This window comes from Plectropomus leopardus, chromosome 2 (assembly GCF_008729295.1).
Source record: "Plectropomus leopardus isolate mb chromosome 2, YSFRI_Pleo_2.0, whole genome shotgun sequence".
Lineage (NCBI taxonomy): Eukaryota > Metazoa > Chordata > Actinopteri > Perciformes > Serranidae > Plectropomus > Plectropomus leopardus.
In genome coordinates, this window is record NC_056464.1 from 21,207,390 (window position 1) to 21,217,908 (window position 10,519).

At 40.3% G+C, this 10,519-nt stretch overlaps 1 protein-coding gene across 1 annotated transcript; it reads left to right on the forward strand.

Moving 5' to 3' along the window:
- The first annotated feature begins 5,064 nt into the window (after positions 1-5,064).
- On the forward strand, positions 5,065-8,900 carry LOC121956045. Its single transcript, XM_042504130.1, has 6 exons — positions 5,065-5,380; positions 6,761-6,880; positions 6,963-7,081; positions 7,887-8,037; positions 8,125-8,246; positions 8,328-8,900. Exons 1-6 carry the CDS (start codon positions 5,161-5,163, stop codon positions 8,898-8,900), a joined length of 1,305 nt encoding a protein of 434 aa, XP_042360064.1. The 5' UTR covers positions 5,065-5,160.
- The last annotated feature ends 1,619 nt before the right edge of the window (positions 8,901-10,519 follow it).

Here is a 10,519-nt window from a genome sequence, read left to right on the forward strand (position 1 = left end):
TTATGCACCAATGCACGAAAGGTAATTCCTTGTATGTGAAAACCTATTTGGCAGTAAACCAAAGTCTGGTTGTTAAACTACTGTTAACAGTTGGAATAGTTGGAAAATCCCAGGCTTGTTTTAGAAACTGCAAGTAGCCTTGCATGCAGAACTTTTGTTTTGCTTTGTATTTGTTGTTGATGGAGTGCATTTTTTATTAAATAGTAATACTTCTCCACAGTTAGTTACGACACAAAGCGTTTCTTAAAGTTATGGTTTGTGTTTTAAGAAGTTCTAAAATAAACATACAAAAATAACATTCATTTATTTTCTACTATAATATCACAGTTTGCATTTGCAAAATTGGTCTACTGGCAAGAAATGTTCTTGCCATGCTGAAAATAATATTGTAATGCATAATTCTTGTGCATTATTGCCTATTTAGATCATTTTAGTTTTTCTTTTTTATGTTGTGTGATTTGCATACCATTGAGCAGCTTGACATTTGCAACCAACAGGTCACAGATAGATCAGACTGACTCCTGCTGTGAACCTGCATTTTTTTGCCAAGCTGGGTTGCACTTTTGCTGAGACAAACCAGCCACAGATGTTGTGGGCTGTGCAAACTCACTGGATTACACAGGGGCATTATTGTCCTTTATAGGATTAAATCAAAAGGCTGATGATCTGGGAATCTGCGTAACTCTTCACCTTTACTTAACCTTTAATTCTATCAAATCTTCTCAATTGTTTAAAATAATGTACTGTAAAATACTGCATACTGTCGATGCAGAATAAGGGTCTAATTTTAAAGTGGAATAGTGATATTAATGCAGTAATCTCCATAGCCAATGTTGGTCTGATGTGCCTGACTGTTCCTCTCTTTATTCTTTCTTGTCCTACAGGTTTTTGGATTTGGACTTACTGTTAAAAGTATCAAAAATGGGATGTTCATCTTTGCTCTTCATTACTCTAACCCTGACTCTTTCTTCACTTGGAAGCTTTATTCAAACTTCACATTCACTGCACAGTTCTGATAATGTCCGAATAACTCTAAACACCAGAGACAGCTCGGCCAGTGAACGTATCTTCCACTCAGAGAGCAGCAGTGAATCTGTGGAGGGCAGTGGACAAAGTGTCAACAGTACAGCACCACAGACGCTCATCATTCCAAGGAAGTCTGAGCGAGCTGGCAATGGAAACCATTCTGGGTCTAGAATCGCATTAACTGCAACACCAGCACTTACTCGACACCACTCAAAGGCTCATGACCAAAGAGCTGACAAAGCTAATACTTCAATTACAGGATACTCTAACTCCAGAGTGCACATGATCTCAGAGGGAGCTCTTTTGGACAGCAGCCAAATAACAACTGAGGAAAGGTCAAAAGAGAGCCATACATCCATGGATGGTAAGTGAATAATTGAAGTAAAAACATGTCATAAATTCCTAATTTATCTTATTTGGGTGGATATAAAGATAAAGTCTCATAAATATTATCAGGCTAGTGCTGGGTCAGGTCATTTTGGCTTCCTTAGGCAGTAAGAAAAAGCTAGTGTTGCCTTAACAACTAAGTACTTGACTTGAAGTTGGTGCTTGTGTGCTTTCATCTGTGCTTTGCCATCTGTAATTGTATTACTTCTATTTAGTACTTACCTACTTTTTATATGTTTTCTATTCTTTTGTTTGTGTACTTGTATGTTCACACCAGGGTTCTAGTAGAAACAGCATTTCAATCTCGTATGGCAGATTTGACAATAAAGTTGGATTTGACTTTTAAGTAGCCTTCGAACAAAAAGTTTTAGCAAGTAAATGCAAATTTTAAAAAATCTGTAAATTTGTAAATTTAATATTGGCATTAAATGTTGTTAAAGACAGCATCTTGACTTGTTAAGGACTGAAAATTCAAAGTTTACGACTTTAATGCCAAGAATTTTAACTTACTTGTGACGTGCAAAACAATGACATGATCCTACCTCTGCTCCTGCATCACAAGACTTTTCATCTTCTCTCTCTCTGGCTCTCATTTTCAGGTGTGGACGGCCCTAAACTCAATGTCCAAAGCAATGGATTTACTCCTATGACGAACCAGAACCCATCAGGACCTGGACGTCCCTGTAAGCTTGGTCTGACTGCATGTGTTGTTTTTACAAACTCTAACGGCACCAATCTGCTCTGGGACGACATGAGGCGCACACTGGCATTTGCTTGGGAGCTCCACGTCTTTGGATCTGCCAGCCTTTTCATACTGATGGCAGTCCTGGCAGTTCTGGGAATGGCCAGTGCATGCATTCTTCCTCATCCCCTCTGTGATGCCCTGATTTTGGCAAACGCTCTTCTGATCCTGAGTGGGAGTCTGCGTGGTATCCTCCTTCTACTTGATCCTTACGGCACCCGTCAGGTTCTCTCTCGTGCCACCCTGGCAGCGCTCCATAATGTTCCCCTGCAGCTCCTTCTGTGGGCGCAGGTTGCCCTCGCTCTGGTCACACTCAGAGGGTTGAAATTACTACTCTTTCCACTAAAGCTGCAGCGCCCGTGGGTGGTTGGAGGGCTGGCTATATCACACTGCACTCCATTGCTTGTAGCAGACCTTTTCTCTCCAACTTTGTCCCCCGCTCTCCCTCTGTTGCTGCAGACCCTCTCCCTCTGCTGGGGAGTCCCATTCTGCATGGGAATCCTCACCAAGTCTGTCTCTCATCTGCATCCCCTTCTCAGGTCTTCTGTGCCTCAGTGGGTTCCTTCACAGGGGACCGAGAAGCGTGCAAAGCGAGTAACAGCAGTGTGCGCCTTCCTCGGTTTTCTCTGCTTCAGCCTGCAAATGTACAGTCTCCTCTGGCTTTATGGGCTTCTGGGAAACTGGAGGCGCTTCGGCTGGGGCTGGTGGCTCAGTCAGTTTTGGGCCAGAGTTCTCGAGTTAGCTTGGGGATTCTCATTACTTGTTCTGGCATCCTGGATCTTCTGGACAACATCTAGGGGTCAATCAAGGGGTGATCATGGGCAGAGTAGATGTGAGGTGCCAAAAGCAGTGGAAGAGAAAAGTTTGTGGGATCAGGTCTTGGCCACCATTCGGAGAGGGCCACTAAGAAAGACAGAGAAAACCTGGGAAGACCTGATGCCAAGTAACTGGGCAAAGTATAACCTGTCCAAAACAGGTTTTAGCAACAACTTAATGTGTCCGTATGATGATCAAACATCCAGCGTTACACCAGAACACAAGCCGGATCCTGTTAGCATTAGCAGCTCTGACTCTCAGGCTGCACTTCTGTGGCAAAAAGTTGGTGAACGCGAATGCATCCTTTCACTTATAGAATTTGACATGCGGCCTCCATCTCCTATTAATCTCCGGCGCAGCATTGACAATGCCCTTCACCACGGACAGCTTGTAGCAGGAGGTCTGTTCACACCTCCACCTCCCTCCTGGACTCAAACTGTGTGCACAGACACCACTGATGGAAATGGCAGCACAATAACATTCCCTCCAGCTTGTGTTGGCTACAGGTGGACGCTGGATACAGAGTCTATTTCTGCATCTCTAGACAACTTCAAAGCTAAAGAGTCGACACAGTCACCCAGAGCAACAGCTGATTATAATGTTTGCGTTGGCTCTCCAGCTGCTGCTTGTCAGGAAGGAGAATTCAACTCAGCGCTCTCAGCAACGATGCATCAGTGTGATTGGTCTGAAGACGATGTCACAGACCTCTGATCTGTCTCTTGAGTCAGGAGCGACATTTCAAACCATCTCTTAATCATCAAGACTTCATGAAATGGCAAAATCACATAGACACTAGACCTTATCAAAGCAAAATCTGCTTAAGCTGTGTTGGTCCAATTCTGACTTGATTTAAAAATCAAGCTAATTAAGCAATGTATGTTTTGGAAAAGAAAAGGGCTGAGGTCTGTAAAGTGTCCAAAGCAGTTTGTTAATGTACTCACTGTAATTTGACTTCCACTGGGTCCTCTGAACTAAATATTTATGTGTTCTAGCAAAACTATACCCAAAAGTTAAGGGTGTGAAAATGATTCCAGGACTTAAACAGTGGATATTGTGAAAATTTTAATATAGAGAGAGTTTTATAATGTTTTTTTTTTATATGATTGTGTAATTTGTTTATGCAGGGTAGACAATTTTCAACCAATAAGTGTAAAATTCTGATAAATGAGTTAAAACCCCTGTCCTGTTTGCATCAGATTAGTGTTATAACCTCACTGGTTAAAAGTCATGTGACCACTACACCTCTTCAGAAATGAATATGATTGTTTTCATTATGTGTAAAATAAAGTGACTTTAAATGAATCATCTTGATGAATACCATGGAATAATTTCCTTATGTTTTGATGTGTGGCAATGTTTGCAAAGGACAAATGCATTCATGGGTGTACATTTTGGGGAGTTGAACACAGGGGACATCTACCTGGCAAACTTTAGAGCAGGTGCATTTGTCTCCCCCAATAAAAAACATTACAGAAGCAGGGGACTTTTATTTTGACAAAATGAATGATGTGCAAACCATAATTGACAAAGAAAAGGTACAAACTGGTGCATAAAAAACACATCAGATAGCAGGGAATTAAGTGTTTGATGCTCAAAATATTTTGTCAGGGTACCCCAAAACCCCTGATTCATATATACCCCCTCCCATGTTGAAACACAGCTTTGGATGCATTTACATTGGTTTTGATGAAAATTGAGTTTGATTCATCCTTGACACTAGTATTACTAATAGGCCTAAGACAATTTTAATCAGCAGTAGTCTTTTTAGTTTAATTTATCATAGTCTAGATTAATGCATTTTTCTTAATATTTATTTATTTTTATTATTTCAAAAAGGACACATTAGAGATCAAGTCTTGGTCAAAATAAATAGCATGTTAACTTTGGGTTTAAACTCCTAAAAAAATCTATCTTAGAAGTAACTATTTGCTTAGTTGTGCATAATTTGATCAAATGTATGCACACTTAATATGCTTGAAGCATAAATTTGAAGTCACATTTCCTGTTTCCTCCCCAGAGGAGCTGTGGTGCGTCACCACACGTGCGCTCAGTTGGCTGTGATTGCTGATTGGTTGACCAATTAAGCAACATTAAACACACAGGTTTGTGTATGACAGTGACACAGTGATTAGCTTAACAATTTTTACTGTAACACACATGCCTAACATAGCCTCTTCATCAGAGCTGCGATGCCTTTGAAAAATAACACGTTGTATTTTGTTGTGACTCTAACGTCCACACTGCTTTGTTGCGCTGCCGGTGCAGTTTTTGTGGCAAGGCCTGAGTTATATGGAAATCTTCACCTCAGGAGTTTGGTGTCTGACAGGCAACATGCAACTGCCGCTCCAACTCGACATGGTTCACTTTCATTCAAGTTTTACCAACAGGGCGACCACAGATCAAGTCCTGGTAAGTTATCTCTCCTCTGGTATTAGGTCATAATGGAACATATCAAAACATAACAATGGCGCTGATTGTTTGGTGCGCGGAGTTGACCTCCCTGACTTGCAGTCTTAATTACTGAATAAGTATTAAATTACATGAAATACTCCACGGGGAGTTGATACGAACAATAATCAAGATGTCAGTCACAGACAAGCTCGGATTAATTATGTTATATAAACTGTTCCAAATATGCACAAAAAAATGCCAGAGCCCAGTAGTTTCCTGTCTAACTAAGTCACACAGACGGATGGTTCTCTCCTGTTATTTCAAGCTCTAGATGGTTTAATTTAATATTATGGAATCAATATGAAGCAGTTTATTTTGGCTGAAGTAATTTTTAAAAAACATTTAAATGAATTAGTCTTTTTTTTTTTTTTTTTAATGTATTGGCTATACATTATTTTATATATGTGTTTGTATTATAGGGAAAACCCTCTTGCTTCATGATCAAGGCAGTATCATGAAAACACAGTTGGTTTTGAAGGTGTATTAATAATGTACATTTGTGCTACATTGGTTTATACCCAGTATGCATGAGCAGATCATGAGACAACAGGCCCCTGGGCACAGATATGCAAAGGGCCCAGCCATCTCTCACAGACTTTGGTTTTCTGTTTGTTAACACTAAGCATGTTTCTTGTAGTTGTGTGTCTCTTCGTGGCTTATTGAGGTAATTCTGTGTGTTTTCTGGTCACTTTGTTGATATTGTGTGTCTACTTGTGGTTGTTTTGTCTCTTTGCAGTTCCTTTGCATCTCTTTGTGGTCGTTCTTTTTAGTCTCTTCCTGGTCGGTGCATGTTTATTTGAGTAAAATTTTCCAAGTGAAGGCCAGGCCCCCCGGACCCTTGGGACCCTGGGCCTGTGTCCAGCAGGTCTGCTCAGTAATCCATCCATGCCCATATGGAGAACATAACTGCTTCTTGCTTGTTAGCAATGAAAGCTATTATAACTCGGTTAATAAGATCAAGATTATGTGACCTATTATATAATAAATGCTGACATTAAAAACAATGGTGAGTGCCATTGTCTCAAAGGATAATGTGCAGTTCTGGTGGCTAGTGCAACTGTAGAGAAATGTTTGCTTTTTGCACCACAGGCTTGGGGATGGTGTCCTACACATACAGTCCTACAGAGTACATTTTAGATTTAGCCCTCTAACTTTAGCAGAAATATGTCAATAATAGCCTGCATATGTGTCCTAAATATCACTCTGCAGCTGGGTCTTTTTTGTCACTTTAGAGTGAGCTTTGAATGTAGTAGGATTACAGTGTATTATGGCAGGGCTGTCCAGTGCCTTTTGGATTTTTTTAATCACCAAATTGAATTTGCGATTTGTTTTTTACAGTGTTTCACAATTTGATGACTGCAAAACTGAAGCGCAAAGCTCCATCAGTGCACTGTGGTGACAACTTGATGACTCTGATGCTCAAGGGGATCAGAGCTCCTCACATTCTTGTGGATAGTGGTAGGTTTTATGTAAGGAGTTTTGAATTTCAGCCATATAAAAAAATACTGTGTAAAGTTTTTTTTCCCCAAATTTCAAACAGGTGAGGGACCTCGTATTCCTTTGTCTCAAATGCCCTCTGAATGTGGCTTCTCTGTGAAGAGGTCCCGCAGAGATGTGCACTTTGCTGCACCTTACGAGGGCTGCCATGTTACCCAGCAGGTTAGGTTCATTTCCCATGTCACAATACCCCTCGGAAGTCTTGAAATCAGTTGGAAAGCTGCATGACGGAAATTAAACTGTACATGTGGATATTTTCCAAGAGAATAAATATTTATTAAAGGTATACTTAACCCACAAATTGGCGATTTGTAAAGTGCAGCTCAGTCATGTGGTGTAGCCTTGATTGTGAACAAAATAGTTTTTCTTTTCTGGAAACTGCCAACATATTGATTTATTGATTTGTTTTTTTTTTTTTTTATTGGCAACAATTAACAGAAAAATTAAATAAAAACAATAGCTTACAAACTCTCACAAACTGAGTGCAATATAATCAAAGTGTCACTGAGGCATATGCTCCATGCTTCCCAAACACTCAATTTTTACCCCCCCCCCCCAAAAAAAATGACAGTGTAGGAGTCTACGTTTTGAAAAGAGCATAGATAAGAGGTTCACTTCAGGATCAGTTTTTAATATATTATGGTTTAAGTTACAGTGCATGTGTTTGGGAAGTACTTGGCATGCCTAGATTATAACTATATTTTGATATTGTTTTGCTGTTAAACATTTTCCTCAATCAATATATAAATATGTTTGCTGTTTTCCTTTGAAGCACTCATCAGTTCAGTGTAACATGGCATGGCTTATTGTTATACAAGGGCCATTTTGTGTGTGAAGTATTCCTTTTAAACATGTTTCTCACTCTGTCTATTCTTTACTTTGTAAATATAATTCAGTGTTTGCTGCTTGATTTAAACCTCTTGGATATGAGTTTGCCTCTTTCTCACTCCATCATTTCACACTGCAGGGTGGCAATTACGTTCTACCACTGCGTTTATGGGGGGCACCAATGACAATGTCTTGCCCTGCTGCGTTACCACCACCCTCTGTTTCCTGCTTCCCATCTGGGATGGTGGTAAAGATGAGTGGTATTACAGCAAATGACCTCAAAGTTAAGGGTTAGTGACTCAATGTATTTGTATTTTATTGATTTAAAAAAAAACTTCCATTGTGTATTTTCTCATCTGCCATTAAAAATGTTGCAGTTTCTGGGATGTGGAGGTCCCTTTCATCGGTCTGTGGCAGTTGTGGAATTGCTGTTGAAATGCTCTCTGGAGGACTGACCCTCATTGCACCCTACAACAGAGGCCTGTGCATAAAGATGAAGGTATGGTGGGCCCTCTTGTGGTTAAAAATGAAAGCTGGCGTGCACACAGGCCCTTTTTATTTACCATTTGTCTCCTTGCAGGATGAGGAGTATTTACTCTCTCTTCTGTTGGCGGATGCTGAGCTCCTAGTCACATGCCCTTCATTACCAGACATCAAACCGACCACAGCAGCAACTACGCCACCCAGTGATAGTGGCCAGGTTCTGCAGTATCCACAGTACCACCAGTTTCCAGTATTTTCTCAGTACCCAGTGTTTCCAGGGCCCGCTGCCCCTAACAAAGGTGCAGCGGCTCCGTCATCACAACATCCACAGCTTCTCTCAGGTGCTGCTAGAGACTCGGACACTGAAAACCAAGAAGCATCTGCAGCTCAGCACCCTGCATTTCCATTCCTGCCACACTTCTCCCAGTACCGTCTGTTTCCCAGACCCGTACCGCCAACTCAGTCTCCTGCTACTAAAAATACTGCTGCTCCCCCGGCCAAACAACCTCAGGTGCCGCAGTCGCCACACTATCCATTTTTTTTTTCCCACATCTCCCCATGGTACCTGGAAATTTCCATCCAACAACCCCTCCTCCTCCTCCTCCTGCCACTAACACAGAGGCCTTGGAAACCACACCTGCCCCCACCACTAAGCATGATGGGAGCCTAATGTTCCCCAGCAGCCACAGTTTCTAATGCCCCCTCATTATCCTTTCTTGTCATTCCCAAAAGTCCTGCAGTCTCCACCAGGTCAAACTCCACAGGATCCCAAACCTGTGATCCAGCAGCCCAAACCATATCATGTGTATCCTCAGACCTACCAGATTCCTGTGTTGTATCCTCCTCCTAAGTATCCGACTCAAACCGCCACTCCTGTCACCACCACAACAACAACAACAACCACCGCTGCTACGACTTTAAAGCCTGCAGCTCAAAAGCCGTTTTATTACCCACACCCCCTTATATGCCAGCATATTACGTTCCTCAGAAGGCTCCCAATCCAGTATTTCTTGATCCAGTGACGCATCCCGCAAACCCAGCTCCAACTGATCAGCAGGAACGTCAGCTCATGTACCGTGCCATGCCTCCATTTTATCCTTTTCCTCACATCAAAGGCCAAAATCGGCTTCAAGAAACCGGTGAAGGTTCTGCTGATGGTTCCTCAGGAGCTTCACAGACTCTTTCATGCATTTTGATTCACAAAAATTCACAGATTTGGCCCGCAAAGATTTAACAGACTCTCTTAGCCATTGAGTTTCTGGCTTTGCATTTAGCAAGAGGGATTTAATATGTAAAATAAAGGGCAAGGTAAGCACAGATACTGTCTGAATTATTATTATTATTATTATTTATTATTATTATTATTATTATTATTATTATTATTATATTATTATTATTATTATTGTTTTTTATGTAATGATGGTTAGACATTCAGAGCTGTAGCTAGGTTCTAGAAACAATGAGGTCATGAGTCCATGCCAACCCTAATTTATAATTATCTTTTTTTTTTTTTTTTTTTTAAATGAATAAATATATTATTCATTCTGGTAAAGTTATTTCATGATGTTCTGTTAATTTGTTTTTTTTTTTGAGCATTTAGGTTGTTTCTTGAGCTGCAACTAAAACTTGTTTTTATTATCATTTAATCTGCAGCTAATTTTCCTTACAATTAATTTGTCTACACAAAATGCCGAAGTAGAGACCAATGATTACAATGTCCCAGTGTCCAAAGTGATGTTTTCATATTGCTGGTTTTGTTCTTTTAATAGTCCAAAACCTAAAGATGTTTACTATTGCGGAAGGCTAAGAAAACCAGCAAATGTTCACATTTGGGAGGCTGAAAGAAGTAACTTTTCTATTTGGACTGCTATTAATCAAAAATGTAATCAAAATTGCAATATCAAATCGCAGGCAATTTTTTTGATAAATGTATCAATAAATATCAATATAAATGATGCATTGTGGTGCTGCAGAGATGCCTCTGCCTACAAATTCCATTCCAGATGTAAAGTGGACATGCTTGTTTTAATACAGACCCGACCCAAAAAAATCACGCCACCATTTTTGTTACAATGAAGTGCAAAAAATGTATCACTCTTCCTATAATCTTGACTCATACTGCAATTTCAGAATCTGTTAAAAGATAGCAATATATTATCTTGCAATCCTTCGATCACTTAACTGTTTAACCCTCTGAAACCTGGATCGACATCAGTTTTCTTGTGCTGCATGCAGATGCCTTTTACAAGTATTTAAACCTTTTAACTGTGAGTAAATTGGTTTGATTTC

Excerpts from the sequence above, each read along its gene's own strand:
- LOC121956045 (XM_042504130.1), top strand. The coding sequence starts at position 5,161 with ATGCCTTTGAAAAATAACACGTTGTATTTTGTTGTGACTCTAACGTCC. Across the intron at positions 6,881-6,962 it reads TCACATTCTTGTGGATAGTG|GTGAGGGACCTCGTATTCCT; the intron begins GTAGGTTTTATG and ends AATTTCAAACAG. Across the intron at positions 7,082-7,886 it reads GCTGCCATGTTACCCAGCAG|GGTGGCAATTACGTTCTACC; the intron begins GTTAGGTTCATT and ends TTCACACTGCAG.